General features: G+C 41.6%; 1 protein-coding gene across 2 annotated transcripts in view; it reads left to right on the plus strand.

Moving 5' to 3' along the window:
- POP1 (POP1 homolog, ribonuclease P/MRP subunit) overlaps window positions 1-15,666 on the plus strand; it is a 38,143-nt gene extending 22,477 nt beyond the window's left edge. For both annotated transcript variants that reach the window (XM_033126514.1, XM_033126515.1), the window contains 5 exons: window positions 2,321-2,436; window positions 4,550-4,741; window positions 5,867-6,021; window positions 12,692-13,033; window positions 13,985-15,666. In XM_033126514.1, the coding sequence (XP_032982405.1) occupies window positions 2,321-2,436; window positions 4,550-4,741; window positions 5,867-6,021; window positions 12,692-13,033; window positions 13,985-14,639 (1,460 nt within the window). In that variant the 3' untranslated portion in view covers window positions 14,640-15,666. The remainder of the gene's footprint in view (window positions 1-2,320; window positions 2,437-4,549; window positions 4,742-5,866; window positions 6,022-12,691; window positions 13,034-13,984) is intronic.
- Window positions 15,667-22,496: the final 6,830 nt, after the last annotated feature.

Raw genomic sequence — 22,496 nt, forward strand, 5'->3', positions numbered from 1 at the left:
ATCTGCAGTTGACTTTCAGAAGTGCCCAGTTAGTTATCTGTCATTTTGCAGTGACTTCTCTGTTTCTGCTCTTGGGGGGAAAAACTGATAGCTTCAGCTGGGTCCTTTTAACTATTCTGCATACTTAACTTAAAATAGAGTGAATTTGAAGGCTGTAACTTTGGTTTATTTGATTCCCAAATCATAAAGCTTTTTATTAGTTTTGTTTGCTTTTCTCAGTAAAACTTAAAGTTTTAATTTAAAATTTGGTGATCTCCAAATGTATTTAAGAAAAGAGAAAACAAGCTATTTCCTTCAATTTTAAAAGTCACAATTGTGGAGTTATGTAAGTCAGAAGGCTTTTGTCTGGGTATGAAAGAATATACTCTATGTTAGTCTTGGGGGAAGGAATTAGTATTGCGTTCAGCATTCATAGTCATTCTGGGTACACGAGGTGCATGCTGACCCAGTTGGTAATGTTCTTTTGTCTCACTCAGTGAAGACTGTTGACCTAAAAAGGACCTTCCCCTTTGCCTTCAGACATATTTTACTTTGTTTTAAATAGACTTTATATTTTAAAACAGTTTTTAGGTTCATAGCAAAATTGAATAGAAAGTACAGAAAGTTCCCATATACCCCTGCCCCCACACAAGCACAGCCTCCCTCACTGTCAACATCTTGCACCAGATAGTACATGTGCTACAATCCATGAACCTACATTGACACATCATTATCACCCAAAGTCCATAGTTTACATTAGGGTTCACTCTTGGTGTTATATGTTCTATAGGTTTGGACAAATGTATGTTGACATGCATCTACCATTATACAGTGACATTCTCCATGACATGCTGTCATTATAGCGTCATACAGAATAGTTTCACTGTCCCGAGTCTGCTGTGCTCCACCTGTTTATCCCTCTCCCCCCCAACCTCTGATTCTTTTACTGTCTCCATAGTTTTGCCTTTTCCCAGAATGTCATATAGTTGGGATCATACAGTATGTAGCTTTTCACATTGGCTTCTTTCACTTGGTAATATGCATTTAAGTTTCCTCCATGTCTTTTCATAGCTTGATAGCTCATTTCTCTTTTTGAATAATATTCCATTGTCTGGACATACCATCTACTTTGTTATATCTATTTATTATTATTTTTTAGAATATTTGAAGATGAGGTCGGGCTTTCCTGTGCCTTCACACCCTAAGTATCAACCATCTCTTTTGTCTGCAGCCAAGTCCGAATAAAATCCCAGTTCTGTCTGTCAAATCCATGGCAGCGCTCCACAGGGAAGTGTTTTGGGTAGACAGGCTCTTTGAGATGGAGCCTGTTTGCTCCTAGTCAGGCTATGTGAACTCGCAGCACATAGCACTATTACTGTAGACTCTGTTGGTGGTTATCTCCATGAGGACGAGCAGTGTACCAGAAGCAGTTGCTGCTTTTAAGGAGCTTTCATCTCAGATCTTTTCATCAGTTAAATTTTTTTCCATTTTGTTCTCCTCTGAAATCTGTCATATTATGGCCCAGTCACTTCCAACTTATTTTTTTTCCAGACATCAGACCCATGCAAGTACATGTGTTTGACTAACCTTTCTATGTTGGCCTTTTAGGACCATAATCAAAACTCATGAAATGTCTGACTTTTTTTTTTTTTTTTTTTTTTTTTAGTTCTTCAGTCCAACAAAATAAGATTTGGCAGATTTATCTCCTAGTGATTAAATTACTACATGTAGGAAGTTTCTCATCAATGTATGTTTATAACTGAAAAGTTCCTTTTCCTTTCCCACTTGAGGAGTATTTGGCATGGTGTGGCTTATTTTAAAGGAATGAAAAAAATTTGTTTTATAGAAAGGAGTAAATATTCAGTTTAATAAAAAAGGGTTATCAGAGACTTTAAATAATACGACTGAAGAAAAGGATGGTATCTGTTGTCTCACCACCATTAGGCCAGGAATGATATAAAGGCCCTGAAGCCAATAGTTAACATATGGCCTGTGCTGCCATTGCATATTATCAAGAAATTTTTTGCCTTTGCGGTGGTTTCTAGAATTTGATTATCTTAAATGTGAAATTAGGTACAGTTATTTAAAGACAATTTTATGTGATATTTGCATCTTCTACACTAAAATGTCAAAAAATAAGTTTAGGGACCTTTGCTATTTCACTGATTATGAAGCCAACTATAAGAATAACTTAATATCTAGTCCAGTAAATTCTTCTAGAGAAGTAAAGTAAGTGCCTATAAAATATTTTCTTGTAGCAAAAGGTCAACTGACAACGTTTAGAGTTTGACTTAATTGATCTAAAGGATGTGGTTTGAAGGCTATTTCTTTTCCTTCTTAGATAATGAGAAAGTTAGACAGCTGCTTCTGGAGGGTGTGCCTGTGGAGTGTACGCATAGCTTTATTTGGAACCAAGCTATCTCTAAGAGTGTCACAGAGAATAAAATCTCGGATCAGGTAACTAATGGTGTAAGGATTATTGATAAAGTGATGAAGACAGGTTGAAATTCATCACTCGAGAGACCATAAAAGTTACTTCATACTTTATAGAATCCCATAGACTTCCTTTTATTTTCAAACAATTTATTGGTCCCTTACTTATGATACATAGTATGGTTTTTTTCCCTGTTCTTAGAGAAGAAGAATCCCTAGAGGAAGTTAATACAAAGACCTTTTTCTTGAAATGATAATCTCATTGTTTAAATACATGTTTTTCTTTTATTGTTTTTTTCCCTAGAGTGTTCTGTCTGTCTTTATTTACTATTCTCCTGTCTTTAATTTCACAATGGTTGCGCTCCTATCAGGACCAGGTATTGTATTAGAAGATGGGGTACATTAGGATATGGTCAAAGAAGTACGGGGGACAAAGGAAGCCCAAAGAAGGGGTACTAAGCACAGACTATAGAAATTAGGGAAAGCTCCTGGATGGAGGAGCAGGTTTTTGAGCTGACTCTTAGGTGGGTGGTTAGAAATAACCAGACTCTTGCGGCCAGGGCTGCAGTGGAGAAAGGATTGCCAGAAGTGAGAACAGTATGTGCAAGTGCCCAGGCCCAAAATAGGATGATGTGTTTCAGAATCTCCCGAGTAGTAGCTTTGAGTCAAGGGTGGGGGAAGGAGATGAAACTGAAGAGAAACAGGGACCAAGAAGACCTTGGGGCATTTTTAAGGATTTGTACTGACGATGTAGGGCGCCATTGAAGGTTTTAAGCTGGGTCATGACATGACCAGATTTCACTCCAGCAACACTGGAGGGTGGATGAGACTAGGGATGGGGATGTGGGAGGAGGAGCTGGAGAGAGGACTTGTGGTTGAATGACCTTAAAAGAGACCCTGGGAATATCTATGATATAGGACATGATGGGGGCCTGAAGTGTGGTTGTGTGGCTGGAGTGCAGCGGCTGGGACTAATACACATTCCTGGAGGGTAAAATTGACAAGACTCAGTGGTTGATTGGAAGATGGGTGGTGAGAAAGGAGGAGACTTGTAAATCAGGTCCGAAAGGTCTAGCTTGGGTTTAGGAGCTCAGCTTAAAGAGAGCTAGGGCCAGGTCTGACTTGTCACTGCTATATTCCCAAGGTCTGGAAGAATGTTTGGCAAATAACGGATGCTCAGGTATTTGAATGAATGAACAATAAATACTTGAATGGATGAATGAATGAGGGACTGAACTATGAGAATTGTGGCATCATTTAGCTAGATGGGGAATACAGGAGGAGGGTGAATGCAGTGGGAAAGATGAAGTTTCATCTCAGATAAATTGAGTTTGAGGGGCCTTGGGACTTCTCAGGAGCAGATGTCAAGGAGAGAGGTTTAATCTCAGGAGGAAAAGTAGGCGCTAAAAGATAGATATTTTGGAATACCAACATGTAGATTCTAGTGAAAATTAACCAGAAGTGAAAAAGGCGAGTCAGAACTTGGTCATGGCCTGACAAGTACCCATGAGGTAGGTAGACTCTGTAGCGTGGAGGCAGTCTCTTGGGTAGTTTTCTCAACTACCCGAGTGGTAGATCTCTCTTCTACCTGTTCATCTGTTTGTACAGCTGGCAAGAAAAGTCTGAAAGGATGTTGTATCTGCAGTCCCTACAGTCCACTTAACAAATAATTTATAGTATCTCCTATTTTAAATCCTTAAGATCTGGTAAGAAATATTTTCTCAAGTATCAGAGTATTTTTGCATTTGCCCCTCCTTGAGAAGTTGTTAATTGTTTGTACCTTTTTGACAACAAATCTTAACCAAAGTAAAGGTAGGGACAGAGTATCAAAATATAAGATTAATCCTGATATAAGAGATTAGCGGAATGAATGTATATTATTTTACAACTTTGAATCATCTAGTATATTTAGCCCAAATTTAAGATAATTTGGCATTTTCTACCAAAGCACTTGTACAGAGGAAAATCGTCATAGGAGGAAATACCTTGTACTTAAAGTGGCTCATGTTTATTAAGAACATTTTTTTCTTGCTTTTTAAAAGAGTGTATAACTTTCTAAAGCTGCTTATAGGGAGACCCAGTACAACCTCCCATAAGACTAGGGTTGTTTGTCTTGAATTATTTTCTTCCACTTCAGGATTTAAACTGGAAGAGAAGTGAATTGCTGGTGCCCGGGTCACAGCTTGTTTTAGGTCCCCATGAATCCAAGATACCTCTACTTTTGATTCAGCAGCCGGGAAAAGTGACTGGTGATGACCGACGAGGCTGGGGAAGTGGCTGGGATGTCCTGCTCCCAAAGGGCTGGGGCATGGCTTTTTGGATTCCTTTGGTAGGTTACTTTTTTACTCCGACTAAGAGCTGCAGCGTTTAAAATACATTCCTAATAAATACCAAGTGCTGAAAATGTTCCAGCTTCAGGCACAATTTAGAAATTGAGTGCTATTTTTGTGCCCTTAGAGCTATAGGCCTGATACAAGATACTTCATAAAGGCCCCGGAGCCAGGCTTTTAGTAATAAGACTTGTGCTGACATATTGTGAATTTTTGAGGTATTAAAAGTGGCCTGATTTTTGAATAGTAGTGGCAACAAAATGTTGAGGGTTTTGTTTTCCTTGAAGAAATTTGTTACAGTTGAAAGAAAAACAATCTTTATAATTTTCTAATTTTTATAGATGTATAGAATACATTTTTTGTTTTCTAAGTGCTGACATATTCTTATTTATTAACTGCAACTAAGTATTTTATTAACATCTAATATATAGGGTTTTTGGGGGTTTTTTTTGGTTAGTTTAAATATTTCTTTAAGCTAGAGAGTGTAAAAGACATGTAAGACTGTTAGATTCATGCAGATAATTAATTTTAGCGGTTATGCCTAGTGCAAGGGTTATTCAGCTAATTGTTTAGGAGTGGGACTATTTTTTAATAATTCTTATTTTAAAATTGTGAAATGTTTCAAGCATAAAAAAAGTATAGATATTGATGTAATGAATGTCTATGTACTATTGTTTACCCACTATCCAGTTTAAGAGATAAAACATTACAGATTCCCTCTCTAATTCCATTTCCCTCCCTCCTTCTAAAAGAATCACTGTTCCTGTTTTTGGTATTTGTCATGACCATGCATGTTTTTATAGCTTTATTAAGCATGCTTATATCCCAAAATAAAATAACTATATTTGACATGTTTTTAAACTTTGTATATACTTCACTGTATATATGCTTTTGCAGCTTGCTATATTCACTCAACATTGAGATTTTTCCATGTTGATTGGTGAAGCTGTATTTCATTCATTTTTACTATTGTATAGTAACCCATTGTAGGATTTCTCCACAGTATATTTCTCCATTCTCTTTTCAATGGGCATTTAGGTTGTTTCCCATTGTCTCCATATAAACGATTAAGCAATTTCACTTTAAGCTGGTTATTGACAAGATCTTTTTGACATTTCCTTTAGATCTATCGAGGTGCAAGAGTTGGAGGATTGAAAGAGGCTATAATGCATTCTCAGTATAAAAGGTCTCCTTACATCCCAGGTGATTTTCCAGACTGCCCTGCTGGGATTCTGTTTGCTAAAGAGCAAGCCAAGAATCTTCTTGAAAAGTACAAACGGTAAGTAACTGGCTTCTGTAGTTTGATAATGTCTTAAGAGGAAGAGAAGTGCTTTTTCACATTGGTCAATATGGTTTGGAATGGCTTTGGTAACTCTTGTTATTTAATGTTTCCATAGGCTTTTCCTTGAGTTCAGCATTACCAACACATAATGAAGTCAGCAGATTGTCTTATATCTGGCTTTTATATAGGCCCATCGGGTTACAAATTCTTCCCTTGGTCATTTGAGTACACTGCTCACGGTGTGCACCAAAATTGCGGACATGAGTTTCAGATGCTTGTTAGTAGATTCTCACTGCCAACCCTGCCCCCTCAAAACGGTGTTTTTTATAACTGGTTATAGAGATAATACATATTGATGAAATCTTAATGAAACTATAGAAATGTATTAAAATAACTGTATAAATGTATTTAAAAACTGGTATATTCCTTCCAACCAGACACATAAGCACTGTCTTTACATTTTGGTATCTATCTATCTGGACTCTGTTTCTTTCTCTTTTTATTTTCCATTGGGGGAGTGGCCAATGAGGAGCTTTGTTTCCCTTATACTGTGAAGTACATGCTAACATTGGGAAACCTGTATCTCCTACTAAACTGTAGGCTCCTAGAAGCACGAAACACTCTTGCTTGTTGTGGCATCTGCAGTATCTAGCCAGTGCCTGCTGCACAGTGGGCCTAAGCACTGTTATTTGTTGACTGATGAATGAGTGAATAGCTGAATGTTGGAGTTCCTTGACTGTGAGCTCCACTATTGTTCTTTGTTGTTCACTGCTGCAACCACAGAGACAAGCAGTTTCTGGCTTTCAAATTGTTGAATGATGAGTGAATGAATGAATGAATGAGTGAGTGAATGAACAGGGTATATTCCTGGATTAGTAGCTTACAAGCTCTTTGAGGGCAGCGATCATGTATTTTATGCCTTATGCATCCCATAATATGTAGCTGAGGGTCTCCTATGTGTTTGTTAAATATAATCGACAATAATGAGACAAGTAAAGAGTTAACGGGAGTGAGCTTGTGAGATAACAGGAACAAGCTTAAACATTAACCATTTGGCTCTAACTCCCCTGGTTAGCACTGCACCTGCAAGCTGACAGTCACCTCACATCCATCATAGGTGAGAACAGAACAGTTCCCAATTGCCACGGCAACCCCCTGCACACTAACAAACACCCCTCACAGATGGGAACAGAACAGTTCCCAATCACACCAGCAACCTCCTGCAAGCTGACATCCATCATAGACGGGAACAGGACAGTTCCCAGAAGGAGACAATTGTAGCAGCAGCCCTTCTGCAAGCTGACAAGCACCCTACAGCATCCTGCATGGAAAAATATAAAACCATAGGGGGCCACCCGGTGGCTCAGGCGGTTGAAGCTCCGTGCTCCTAACGCTGCCGGCTGCCGGTTCGATTACCACATAGGCCAGTGGGTTCTCAACCACAAGGTTGCTGGTTCGATTCCTCAACTCCCGCAAGGGATGGTGGGCTGCGCCCCCTGCAACTAAAGATTGAACATGGCACCTTGAGCTGAGCTGCCGCTGAACTCCTGGATGGCTCAGTTGGTTGGAGCGCGTCCTCTCAACCACAAGGTTGCTGGTTCGACTCCCGCAAGGGATAATGGGCTGCGCCCCCTGCAACCAACAGTGGCAACTGGACCTGGAGCTGAGCTGCGCCCTCCACAACTAAGATTGAAAGGACAACAACTTGACTTGGAAAAAGTCCTGGAAGTACACACTGTTCCCCAATAAAGTCCTGTTACCCTTCCCCAATTAAAAAAAAAAAAATAAATATATATATATATATATGTTTATATATATATATATATATTTATATATAGAACCCCAGCACTCCTCATTGGTGCAGCTGTCCCCCATCAGACTGCCCTGGCACAACTCCATTTGCCAGTGTCTCTCTCTTACCCCTCTGTCTCCGTGGCAATCCTTCTCAAACTGCCTTGGCAAAACTTCTGCCAGTTCCAAACAGAACTCTCTCTCTCTCTTTTTAACTTTCAATAAATCTTTTCTCTGGATACTCCTGTAGAGTCTTGTAAATTCTTTCACATTCTGCGAACGACCAGGGGTTAATTCTACACCAAAACAAATAATGCTTATTTTTTTACCCTTTAGACATTTTTATGCATACAAATTTCTTATAGATACAAATTAAAAAAATATGTACACTATTTTGAAACCTGCGTTTTTCATTTAATAATATATTATGGCTAATTTTCCCATATCGATAAATATAACTCTACACCAAGTGTTTGTAAACTTTTTCTATAAAGGGCCAGATGATAAATATTTTGGCTTTGTGAGCCCTTTGGTTTCCATGGCAACTTCGTCTCTCTTTCATGGTGGTACAAAAGCAGCCACAGAGCTTACATAAATGGATGAGCATGGCTGTGTTCCAGTCTCACTCTATTTAATGGACTCTCAAATTTGAATTTCACAAAATTGTCATGTGCCATAAAAGACTATTCTTTTGTTTGTTTTCAACCATTTAAAAATGTAAAACCCATCCTCAGCTCATGGATCCTACAAAAGCAGACAGTGGGCCAGGTTTGGCCTGTGAGTCACAGTTAGCCAACTCTTGCTCACAATATAACTGAATGGCTGCATAGGACTCCAGTATGGATGTACTATAATTTATCAGTTGTTCTTTACTTAATTTCTGATTTTTCCCTTTGTGTTTCTGTGAACAGTTTTCTATATGCATCGTTGTATATTTGATTTATTCATTCATTCAGCACATCTCTTTAGAGCCTATTATGTGCCAAACACCTTTCTAAGCACTGGGACTATAGTAGAGGAAGGCAGGCAAAGTCTGTTTCTGCCCTTGTTGAGCTATATTTTTTATTAAAATATAGTTAACATACAATATTATATTAGTTTCAGGTGTACAACATAGTTATTCAACATTTATATATCTAACGAAGTGCTCACCACGGTAAGTTAATAACCATCAGTCACTGTACAAAGTTATATTATTGATTATATTCCCCGTGCTGTACATTACATCCTTATTTATTTTATAACTTGAAGTTTTGTACCTCTTATTCCTCTTCACCTTTTTTTCCCTCCCCCCCCCCCCGATTCCTTCCCCTCTGGCAGCCATCAGTTTGTTCTCTATATCTATGAGTCTGTTTTGGTTTGGTTTTGTTTGTTCATTTGTTTTGTTTTTTAGATTGCACATATAAATGAAATCATATGCTGTTTGTCTTTCTCTGTCTGCCTTTTTTCAGTTAACATAATACCCTCCATGTCCATCCATGTTGTCACAAATGGCAAGATTTCATTCTTTTTTTATGGCTGAATAGTAAATATATATCTATATCTATATCTCCATATATATCACATCTTTTTTTTTTTTTTAATTTTATTTTTTAAATTTATTGGGGTGACAATTGTTAGTAAAATTACATAGATTTCAGCTGTGCAATTCTGTATCACATCATCCATAAATTACACTGTGTGTTCACCACCCAGAGTCAGTTCCCCTTCCATCACCATATATCACATCTTCTTTATTCATTTGTTTATCGATGGACACTTGGGTTGCTTCTGTACCTTCTGGCTATTATAAATAATGCTGCAGTGAATATTAGGGTGCATTTATCTTTTTGAATTAGCATTTTGTATTTTTTCGGATAAATGCCCAGAAGTGGAATTGCTGGGTCATAAGGTAGTTCTAGTTTTAATTTTTTGAAGAACCTCCATACTGTTTTCCATAGTGGCTGCACCGATTTGCAAACCCATCAACAGAGCACATCCTCGCCAATACTTATTTGTCTTTTTGATAATAGCCATTCTGGCAGGAGTGAGGTGGTATTTCATTGTAGTTTTGATTTGCGTTTCCCTGATTAGTGATGTTGAGCATCTTTTCATATGTCTATTGGCCATCTGTATGTCCTCTTTGGAGAAATATCTATTCAGGTCCTCTGTCCATGTTTTAATTAGATTGTTTTTTTGATGTTGAGTTGTATGAATTTTTTATATATTTTGGATATTTGACCCTTATAAGATCTTTTCCCATTCAGTGGGTTGCCTTTTTGTTTTGTTGATGGTTTTCTTCGCTGTGAAATGAGCTTATATTCTGGATGGAAGCACATGTTTCCAGGCTGGTGGAAGGGAACTAAGAAAGGGGAGGAAGGGCCTAAAACTGCAAGAGCAGAATCCTAGAGTGTCCCCACTCTGGAGGGGGTGACATCCAGGGCACCATTTTGCTGTTCATCCCTCAATCAATCCAACAACCCGTCTTATATTTGATGCATTTCAAAGTATGACATTCCATAGGATTAGGCTCAGTTCTCTCATTTTAGTAGCTGGGAGGCTGACTGAAATGTGAACATAGATTAAGTGGTAGAGAGGTTCGGTAGCACTCTCCTGATTGTGATCATTTTCTCACTGAAGAAATCAAGGATGTAAGCTAGGAATAAGAAAAGGAGAGAGGCTGTCGGAGATTTGAGGAGAGGGGTATCAATGGAAACAGTTTTCTGGGAGAGTAGAAGATAGAATTGACTGGAGAAATGTAAGCAAGACCAGTTGAGTGTTGTGTTTGCAGTAAGACCACTCAGGAGTATTGGGTGTTCTTCCCAGCTGTGTTCGGCATGCCAATCAGGTGCTGGCATGGGGTAGGTGGAGGGTGGAAAGTCACGAGGATGGGCTTTGCCAAGTGGAGGGAGTTGAGGGTATAAGTGAGGGAGGGAACTCTCATGAGCCATGGAATCTATGCTGATGAGGATAGAGATGTGAGGACGCTGGTCAGCAGTGAGGAAACGGTAGAGCAAATAAATAGGAGGTTCAATGTTGAGGAATTGTTGCGGGGAGAGGTAAATGGGCTGGGAAAATAGGGGGCAGCACTCTGAGTGAAACTGAGATTTTTAAGGTGGAGCAGATATTATTAGCAAGGACCAAAATGAAGGCATGACCAGGAGAGTGGGTGGTTGAGGTAGGGTGAAGTAAAAGTTGTGAAATGAGGACACGGAGTTTCTAGTAGGCCAGATTATTAGAGGGATGATATATATAGATGCTGAAGCCACTGAGAATGACAAGAGTCATGATAGAGGGGAAGATAGTGTGGCAGGTGAATAGCGGGGGGTGGGGGGTGGGGGTGGGGGTGGAGCTGGCTGAAGAGGGAGAGCTAGCGGTTTTTCTAATGGCAGGTGCTGCTGGGAGCTGGGGTCCTGGAAGAGAAATGGTCTGGGCCATCAGGAGGACATCTGCCCACGCCTAGACCCCTGAGAAGAGCTATAGGGGAAAGAAAGTGTAAACCTTAGGCTAAATCCCACAAATAAGATTTCTGGTTTAGAGTGCACCTTAAGGGTTGATATTCTATCGACAGATTGCTGTTTGTACTCATTTGGGATTTCACCTGTAGTTATGAGGGTGCCTATTTTCCCTCATTCTCACTAACATATGATATTACCAGTCTTCTAATATTGACAGAATTGGTTGGTGAAAAAAATGGCTTGTTATTGTTGTAATTTTCTGTTTGTTTGCTTACTAGTGAAGTTGGATATTTTAAGTGTGTTGAAGGTCTCAGGATAAGGCAAGTGCCCTGGAAGTGTTTTTTGGCTGCTGCACTTCTTAGGATATCACAGCATATAGTGAGAAATAAATGGAAGGGATGTCTGGGTCTGTGCCAGAGGAGACCTTCAGTCTGAGGACATAGCCTGGGACTCCCTAGAAGTCCTCTAGCCCAGAGTGGCCAGCAGCCAGGCTGCTCCCCACCTGCTGGGGTCAGTACGTGCCAGAGCAGACCCTGGTCCTCACTAGCTTATGATATTTCTCAAAGGTTCTCCGTCTTACACTGCTGGAAAGGTCAGTTGGTATCACCCTTGTGGAGGGCAATTTGGAAATATCTGTCAAAATTGTAAACGCTAATGATACTCTGCATTAGTAGTTCCACTCCCAGGAATTTATCCTCTGGATATACTTCTGCCACCTGTTCAAGGTTATTCATTACAGCATTGTTCGTAGAGGCAAAAATCTGAAAATAACCAGTGTCCTGCAGTAGAGGACCATCTCAGTAAACTAGGGTATAATCATATGGTGGGATAAGATACGCAGCCTTTTACAAAAGAAATGGAGATCTCTTGATGTATTAATATTAAGTGATCTCCAGGATGTTTTGTTAAGTGAAAAAAGTAAAGTCTGGCAAAAAATAAAGGATCTGGTATGTTACCATTGTGTAAAAATGGGTAAAAAAATGAAAGAAATATGTACATGTCTGCTTATATGTACATAAAAAGTCTCTGGAAGGACATATGAGATACTGATCCTCTCTCCCTGGAGGGCAGCTGTGTCATGAGAGAACAACTTCACCCTCACACCTTTTGTACCTTTAGAACTGAGAACTCTGTAAATGTGCAGGGACATAATTGCACACTGCAGGGACACCACTTACTTGTAGTCTTTCAGGGATGGCACTCCCAGGAGTTGTGCAATAGCTACATGGGGCTACATTGTAGATGCATTATCTTTTAAAATAAAAACTGAAGAAAACAAAAACTTCGGCCTGTACAGTTGATAATTATTCTGTATCATATTTCTTAGAAAACTTTTTTTGTATGTTTTTAAAATAGAGATATAGTACAGTGGCCATGATTATTTTAATTGTCCAGTGCTAAATTGTTCAAAATTGGCTTTCCTCTTTGGTTTTCATTAGACGCCCTCCTGCAAAGCGGCCCAACTACGTTAAGCTTGGCACTCTGGCACCTTTCTGCTGCCCCTGGGAGCAGTTGACTCGAGACTGGGAATTAAGAGCTCAGGCCCAAGAGGAATCATCTGTAGCTTCCTCTCCAAGTGGTGAGGAGAGCGACTGGAGAGGAGACGAGGTGCCTTGTGCTCCCACGCCGGAAAAAACTCATCAAGTGTCTGATGCAATGGGCACATCACTGCACGCCTGCAGTGAACCCAGAGGTCGAATGGACACAGAGTGTCCAGCCCAGATGGGCACTGAGTGGGCAACAGGCCAGGATGCCGCCCGCAGGCACCTCTGCGTTCTTAGGTAAGGTGCTCATGACGTCCCCATATGTTTTGGGTGGTCTGTTCTACTGCTGACCAGGCCATAAGATGTATATGAAAGTTATCACTGTTCCTTTATGCAAAGTGAATTTATGGGCTTTCCTAGAGGCACAGGGAAACAGCTACATCACTTTTCATTTGGGGCATGATACTAACTAATGAAATGATTTGAAATATTGTCATCTAATAAGGACCTAAACCAAGTCTTTTTTTAATTAAAAAAAATTTTTTTTATGACCTGTTTCATTTGCTCACAAAGCAGCTCACAAGTGTATTCTTAGGTCCAAAACGTTTGCAGACTCTGAACAAGCAAGCATTCTTTGCTTTAAATCACTGAATTAGATTTCTTCCTGTTCCTTTTGAATGATCTGAACTGGTGGCCGATTAGGCGCTGATTCATTGTAATATTGTCGTATCACAGAGGCTCCCATATAAAATGTGTTCTACTCCCAATACTGCAGCAGGCTATTAGGTTTTGCTCGTCAGTTACCTTTTATTCAGTGCTCTGATTTTTAATAAGTGCTTATCCCTCTTTCCTTATACTTATTTTTTCTGTATAGTAACTTCATAAGTTCATATCCTTCCTTTTTATTTTTCATATAACTCCCTGAGAGTTTCTTTTCTAATCAAAGTATCAGCTCCTCTCACTGTGATTAGAGCCTTAGATGCTATCCCACTGTCTTGTTTTTCTCTGCCTTCAACTTCTTAAACCTTTAGTCCTTCTGTCTGAGAATAGTAGATGCATAAAAAGAAAAATATGATTACAAAAATACATTAATGTATATTTTAATTTTTTTAAAAAAATTCAAGTTTTGATCCTTTCCCACACAGAGTATAAAAAAATCAAATTACCTCTAGCATGCCCAATCTTCTAAGTGCATTATTTTCTCCTTGAACAAAATATCCTCAAACATGTTTCTCCAACTTCACGTAGGAGTAGAGCATCTCTGAAGCAGCTGTCAGCGTGGTGTGGGCCCAGTTCCGAGGACAGTCGGGCAGCCCGGCAAGTTCCCAGTGGAGGGCAGCAGGAACTGACCAGAGAGGCTTGCCTGTCCCTCTTGGACCGCTTCCCCAGGGCCCTGGTGTGGGTCAGCCTGTCCCTGCTCAGGAAGGGCAGCCCAGAGCCGCACGCCATGATCTGTGTCCCAGCCAAGGAGGACTTCCTCCAGCTCAGTCAGGATCGGCTCTACTGTGGGCCCCAGGAATCCAAGCACAGCGACCCATTCAAGAGCAAGATCCGGAAACAGAAAGAGAAGAAGAAACTAGAGAAGAGGCAGAACCAAGGGCATACTGTGTCTGAGGGCCTGGAAGCAGGGCACACGATGGCTGAGCACCAAGCTCCCACCCTGGGCTTGTGGTCGGGCCCTCTCCCCGATGTGACTTCTCACTGCTCCAGAGTTCTCCTTGGCTTTGTCACACAGGGAGATTTTTCTATGGCTGTCGGCTGTGGAGAAGCCCTGGGGTTTGTTAGTTTGACAGGCTTGCTGGATATGCTGTCCAACCAGCCAGCCGGGGAGAGGGGCCTAGTGTTGCTGAGGCCGCCTGCCTCTCTGCAGTATCGATTCGCGAGAATTGCTATTGAGGTGTGAGTGCTGGTTTACGTCCTTGCAGGGTATGGACGGTAACTGCGTTTGCCAAGTACCGCAATAGGAGAGTTTTGTTTTCTCCATCTTCTGTTTCAAAATATCACATGAAATTCCTTGGAAATGAGAATAAAAAATTATTGTATTATGCAAATGGATGAAATGTTTACATCATTCCAGTAATCTCATTGATTTCCGTCTTTCCTTGTCCTTGCTGAATACTTTAAAATTATTTGGCATATATAGTCAAAAGCTTTTCTCTTATGATTTCTTGGTCTGTGTAATTCTTGCTGAAAATAATTAGAAGCTCTGTTTTCTCATCCTCTTTTTTTTTTATTAGGAACAAAGGGCTGACAAGTCTATTTGAAAAACCTTGTAGTCATGCGATAAGCAACACTGGTTGTTTAATGATTTGATTGTTACGGAAGAGGAAAAGAGTATAAACATCTGGCTTTTATACATGAAATGTGGGCCCCCGTCTGGGCCATGTTCAATTCTGTATGTAATCAGCATGCCTAACACTTTACACCATAAAGAAGGAAATCATGGAAAATTTATTGCTACCTCTTATTGAGCAGGCTCAGTTTATGGCAAGAATGTGGGGGTGGAATTAGAATGTGGATCTTTGATTTTATTACCCATCTTCTTTGTTGTCGACCAACACATGATCTTAGGAATTACTTAATTTTTCTGTGCTTTTTGTTTCTGCAAGGAATTTTTCAAAGCATAGAGGAGCATTTCTCAAAATATATTCTGTGAAATGTGTTAACCTAAAAACAAAAAACAGAGATTCTAAGGTCATTTTGACTTGGGAAACTCTGGGTTTAACATAGTTAAGCATTTCTTTTTAAAGGACTTCTAGAACTTTCCATATTATTTTGTACATTGTGAATCTCTAGGAAGTGGATAATAGTCTGCCGTGTTTTCTAAATCTTTTTGATCCCCAAACTCCTTTTGCAAGGAGCATGTGGGGACAGAGTCCCAGAGAGCAGTTTCCAGGTTCTTGGTCTCAAGTGGAAAGGTGCTGGCTCGGGTAGTAGATGGCCGTCAGCTGTGGCTATTTGGCCATCAGCTGTAACCAAGTAGCCTCTGATATAACTGCCGCGGCTGCGTTGGTTGGTTAGTCGGTTGGTTGGCAGGCAGAGAAGCGGACGGCAGGTTGCAGGTCGTGTGACTCCAGCCTCCAATGAGACTATAGTGGTATGACTCCCCTATCTATGGCTCCGTGGGTGTTCCCTTTCAGCCTCACCATATCCTGCTTTCTTATGTGGGGAGCGGGACCAGAGACCCCACAGGCCGCCCCGCACGACAGAGCACTTTGTAGGACCAGTGTTCTTAGGAAGGGACATACTTTGGGAAATGTGGCTATACAGTGCAATACTTAACCTCTGCAAGGTGACAACTAAAATGACAAGCAGTTTTAAACATTAATTGCCCACCTGACATTTTGAGCAGAGTATAAAAGAGAGGTCACATTTAGTCCCCTAGGAAGAGGGGACATTACTGCCTTTTTCCACTTGTAGAGAAACTCGGTACTCAGTAACTTTTAGTTGCTGTGTAGGTCTCACTCATACCCTCAGTCCATATTTTCCTGTTACACATTTCCAACAGAGCTTGAGTGGGATTAAAAAAAATGTATACAGTTAGGCATCATTTCCTATAAATGCATTGGGTTTTTGCAGTAGCATCTGGCTATAAATACTGTTGGGGGTGATGAGTTGGAGAGAGATACTGCAAGTATTATAGTAGCTAATAAAATATATGATGTTTTTCCTCTCATCATGCCTCTAAATGTATTTGTGTCCAACCCAAATGAAACTGACAAAAAAAATAGTATGACTTACTGATATCTGTAAACAGAATAAATTAAATTGTCACCTGATGTTCGCTTGTGAATATTTATTGGACCATTCTTCATTTGTTTTCTAGGCTCTAAGCCACTTCATCTGTGGCCTAGTTCGCTTGATGACAGAAGTGCTGTGAGTCAGTGAGCCTTGTTCAGTACAGGACCCTGCCTAGGGCCTGCTGCCTGCCCTCGTTACAAGGGACAGGGCACATTTGGTCTGCTTTGTGGTGGTAGGTCAAAGAACTACGCGCTGGAAGGATAGACTAGCATTTCCCTAAATATATTCCTGGAGCACTGATCCCTGAGATGTTTTCTAGAAAAAAGTGTTCCATGGCTAACTAAATTTGGGGATAGCTGAATATACTTATCCTCCTATTGCAGATTCGTAATGAATGTCAGTCTAACCGAGGCTCTGTATATGCCTGCAGGGAGGAAATCTGTCTTTCACAGACCCCCTTCTCACCTTTTTTTTTTTACATAGCTTGTCCAGAGAACACTAGTTTCATGGAACGTACTGGAACGTGTTTATTTTGATCCTACTAGATGCCTGCTAAGGTTACATCGTGGCCCCTGCCCTCTTGTTTAGGGGACTAAGATTTCAGAGTTCGTAAAGTCAGGAAGTGTCCTAAAAAGCAGAGTTGTGAGCTGAACACCCAGAGACCAGCTATATACCTGAGTTGTGTATGAAACAGAATTGATTCTTCCTGTGTGATTATGCTTTTTTTTACATTACATAAGTAATTTTTATATTAATAATCCCTATACATCATAGAAAATTAGAAAATGCAGATAAGCAGCAGCAATAATAAAACAAATCACCTGGAGTTTCACCACCGAGATGTAACCACTGTACCTTTCTGATACATAACCTGCTAGGCTTTGTTTCTGGATGTGTGTTGGTAGTTTTCTTTTAAGAAAAATAGCTTCAGTAATTGCTGATGTAAAAACCTATGCAATACACGTGCGGTTTAAGTGCATATCAGCAATTCCTTGTGGAGCTTGATTAGCGGGAACCTGAATGTTTATACTCCTTTTATCGGAAATAGGAAGTTAGTAGGTGCATCATGTACTCAATATATCATTGTCTCGCCCGCTGTATGCTTAGGGTGAGTTCTTTCTCCCCCGTGGGAAGTGAGGTGAGCCGTTGGTGGCTCCATGGACTCCATAATAGCCTTAACTGGTCTATTTGTGGCCAGCTAATCCGAGGCTTGGGGAGCATAGAACCTTGGTCCAGGACTGGGCTTCCTAACAGATGACAGACTAGCAACTGTGGGTCACTCAGAGCAGCAACCCCAGTTACACAGATTATGGTCACCCCAAACATGGAGGACCACAGGTGCTGTCGTTTCTTTGACAACAGTGGCTTTTATCTCTGGCTGTGCATTAGAATCACCTGATAGTCCAAGCCTCCTCCCAGAAAGCAATCTGGGGTTGGGCCCCAGCATCAGGAGTTCTTAGAAGTACCCAGGCCCTTCTGATGTGTGACTTGGGCTGAGGACAGTGTCTTTAGGAGGTCTGGCTCTTTGGACCCCCTGCACCTTGAGGAAAAAGCATGAATGAGTAACGAGGCTGGGAACCTTACAACTGTTGTGCTATTAGCAGGCCCCACACACTGGATCTGTTGACTGCATTGTGAAACAGCCCAGGTGGGAACTTCATGAGAGCATGGTGGTGAGGCCTGGTGGCCCAGAGCAGGGGCTTCCACCTGGGGAAGAGGCCTGGTCTTGAAAACAGCCTGGCTCTTCACTTGTATAACCTTCCCTTCTTGGGAGTATAAAATGAGGTCTTTTTTTGTTTGCTTTCTCTTGGGGACTGTCCCTTCAGATCAGCTATTCTTAACCTTGGCTGCATGTTGGAATCACCTGGGGAGCTTTCACAGCCCTGGTGCCCGGGCCTGCCCCACAGGGATGCTGATTTAACTGGCCAGGGGTGTGGCCTGGATATTGGGATTCTTAAGAGCTCCAGGTGACTTGCAGCCAGGGTAGAGAACCACTGCTCCAGACATTTAATATCAGGTTCCAATGTCATTAGACAAGGACACAGAAACTTATCCGTAATGGGGAACCGTGCAGGGCAGGAACAGATGTAGGCTGTCTTGAGCAGGGCACAGAGCTGTCACTGATGGATGTCCCTGGATAGGGTCCTGCTGGATTGGAGCAAACAGCCAAGTTTACATAATGACATTTCCCTACCCCTTTTTAAAAATCAAAACTTAACCAGGTACTGTTCTGGAAGATCCCACCCTAATCACCCGTGTGTTTTCACTGAAGGAAATGCTTGCAAACTGGGAATTCTCTCCCATCTCAATAACACTCCTCACAGCCTCCACTGTGCTCTGAACATGCTGGTCTTTCTGTTTCCTGGAATAAATAGCCACGCTCTAGGTGCCTCTGTGACTTAACATGAGCTGTACTCTGCCTTCATGGAATGTTCTCTCAGCCCTCCTCCCCCACACTTCTGCATACCTGTCTGCTCTCATCCAATCCTTTCCAGCTGGTCTTTATATTTCTCAGAGAGGCCTCCTCCTGCCTACGTTATTTTCTATCATACAGGGTTTGTTTCCTGATGACACCACAATATATAATAATTCTCTTATCGTTTATTTGTTTATTGTCTGTTTCACTAGGCTGTGAGCCTCCTGAAGGGGAGACTATCTTTTTAAATTTTATTTTACTATTATTATTTTTTAATTTCAGTATATAGATATAGTTGGTATACAATCTGTGGGGACAGAGCCCCAGAGAGCAGTTTCCAGGCTCTCGGCCTCACGTGGAAAGGTGCTGGCTCGGGTAGTGGATGGCCATCAGCTGTGACTAGTTGGCCGTCAGCTGCTACTGGGTAGCCATTAGCCACTGATATAACTGCCGTGGCTACATGGGTGGGTTGGTTGGTTGGCAGAGAAGTAGACTGTGGATTGCAGCTAGCAAGCGTGGATGGCGGATTGCGGATTGTGCGGATCCTACTTCCTGTGTCTCGCCTGGCCTCCAGCGAGAAGGGAGTGCAGGAAGACCCCCTGTTGGGGTACTGGCTGATGTTTGCTTTTGTGTCTCGAACCCCCCCCCACCCCGTCATCGAGAATATAGTGGTATGAACCCATGGCTCTGCTGGTGCTCCTTTTTGGCCTCACAATATCCTGCGTTCTTTTGTGGGGAGCGGGAGCTGAGTGAGACCCTGTATGACACAATCGTGTATTGGTTATATTAGTTTCAGGTGTACAATATAGTGATTCGACATTTTTATACCTTACAATGTGATCACTAATTCTAGTCATCGTCTGTCACCATGCAAGCTTATCACAGTATTATTGACTATATTTCCCTTCCCCTTTTCACTCATCCCCACCCCCTCCCTTCTGGTAACCATCCCTTTGGTCTCTGTTCCTATAAGTCTGTTTTTGTTTTGTTTTATTTGCTTTGTTTTTAGATTCAACATATAAGTGAAACCATACAGTATTTGTCTTTCTCTGCCTGACTTATTTCACTTAGCATTAATACCCTCTAGATCCATTGTCGTTATCACAAATGGCAAGAATTCATTTTTATTGCTGCATAATATTCCATTGTGTGTGTGTGTGTGTGTGTGTGTGTGTGTGTGTGTGTGTGTACCACATCTTGGCTACTGTAAATAACGTTGCAATGAACGTAGGGGTGCATATATCTTTTCGAATTGGTGAGACTGTGTCTTATTTTATTACTGTAGCACCTCATATTGTAGCACAGTGCCTAATCCATAACTTGTGCTTAATCTATTTTTGTTGATGCATTAATCAAAGAGGGGGTTTGTATTAAACTACAATACTGTTTTAGCAAAGGCATATGTTGTAATGCACAAACTAGCCACTAGGTGGTGCCAAGACCTCATAAAAAAATAGCCTGCTCTGGAAAAACATCAAAATTAAAATACGATTGAGTTGTGTATGTCGTTGGAATGGGGGAGTTTATGAGGTTATAGATCAATTAATATTCTCTTTTGGCACAGACCCATCCTACTAAAATCCTAGTTTGAAAAGACTGTGATTTTTAAAGAGGGAACTAGAGAAGAAACAACTTTGAAATCTCCTATTTGATGAATGAATCCCATCCACATTATCCTCAGTAAGTTGGCCCTCCCGTCAGGAGCTGAATGCCTCCAATGACAGGGAGCTCAGTACTTCACCTGGAGATGCCATCTCCCCCTTGGCAGCAACTGATGGGTGAATTGCCTCTAGCCCCGTCCTTACGTGAGGTAAGAGTGGAACCAGCCTTTTATTTTTAGGAAGTCAGTTATTAACCTTTTTGTTTTTCTCTTCTCCAGGCTAAAAAAGCCTCATTTTTCACTTTCCTTCTCTTGTTTCCTACATCTCACAGAGGACGTTAAATTATTTTTTGGACAAGACATGATTTGTTCTCAGGACAATCTTGCTCAGTTGCAGGAGGCTTGGGCAGGGCTGCAGGCTTTAATGAAAGCCTGGAACATTCTGGGTCACTGTGGGCCCCCTCTAAAGTCTCCAGCCTCCTCCTCGCTTGCTCTGCAGTATATAGCCGCTACTGCTTGAGGCATTTGTGAGCTTAGTTTTCCTCAAAAGCAGAGCCTGGGACGGCTTACATGCAGGTAGTGACCTAAGGGAACAGAACTGAGCAGAGAGAACTGGGGCAGTGAAAGCCGATTTGATCATGTGTTATTCAACCAGTTACCCATGGGGGCAAGTGAGCGCGCCTCTGCATTGTCCACATGGGGCCCAAAGGGGGAAATCTGTATTTATCAGCTCTTATTCCTACTGGTCAAGGGTTGCCCCCGGGAGAGTTCATTGCCTTGCTTGCACCTCCAGGTTTGCACGCCCAGGTGCTAGAATATCTGACAGCTCTGTGGGGATCTCACTGAAGGTCAGCCAAAAAGCCCCAAGGGCAGAAACAAAAAGGGCAGCTAAGGCAAGGCTCTGGGACTACACCTGTTCCCAGCAGGTTGCTGCTGTAAGGGCTGAACAGAAGTACGCCAAAGGAACATGGGACAAGAGAAAAGAGACCTAGCAGAGCCCTCAGGAGACTGGGTGACTATTTCCTGTTGCAATTTCTGAAGAGCCAAGGGTGTGTGTGTGTGTGTGTGTGTGTGTGTGTGTGTGTGTAGGAGGAAGAGGTGTCAGGGGTGCTTGATGAGCTCTCTGAAATAAGTGCCAGCAGTTGGTGTATAGACTCTAAAGTCGATCTTACCAAAGTAGGGGCAGCGGTGGCCCAGCCACCCAGCAATCACTTCGACCAGGGAATCTGTGCAGGGAACCTTCCTCCCTTTTGTGGGCACTACCTGGCACAGTTGGGAAGGTTGCCTGTTGTATGCCTGCAACGGTCATTAGGAAATAAGTCCCAAGACTGCTGTCTGGTAAGAAAAGAAGCCCGTGGAGGCGTCCTTCTGGCTCAGGGGTCGGCTTTCCCATCATTCCTGTGCAACTAGCTTCCGGCCTCCCTTCTGCTCACTCGTATGCACCTCATTTTTCCTTCTCCTAACTCAGCAGTTCCCCTCTCGGCTTGCCTCATTTATCTGCTTCCTCAGTAAAACGGAGCAGATTGAAGAACAGTCTTGCTACTTAAAGGTGTGGTCCTGGGACCAGCAGCATCAGCATTAGAAAAGCAGGATCTCAGGCGGCACCCAAACCTGAAGAGTCTGCATTTGAACAAGGTCACTGGGGGATGTGTATCCACAGAGGAGCTGCAGGGGCTGTGGACTGAGGCAGTGGTGTCTGAACATGGTTGTCATCGGAAGCTTCTGGGGAGCTTTTGAAATACACAAATTTCTGAGCATCTGTGGTGCGGCCCCGAAATCTGTAATTTTTATTAAGCAACCTTCGTGATTCAAGCACTGGCCATTCATGGGACCAGGATAGGTATCTCTGGGTTTTCTTCTACTTCTAAAATTCTGATATTTTTGCCACTGAATTTTCACAATTTTAATGGCACTATTTTTGGGTATTATGAATTAGTGGTGCATAAGGTTTTTTTTGTTTTCTTGGTTTTGTTTTTTTAAACAAATAGTTTCTGGTTGCTGAA

Source organism: Rhinolophus ferrumequinum, chromosome 14 (genome assembly GCF_004115265.2).
Source record: "Rhinolophus ferrumequinum isolate MPI-CBG mRhiFer1 chromosome 14, mRhiFer1_v1.p, whole genome shotgun sequence".
Classification (NCBI taxonomy): Eukaryota; Metazoa; Chordata; class Mammalia; order Chiroptera; family Rhinolophidae; genus Rhinolophus; species Rhinolophus ferrumequinum.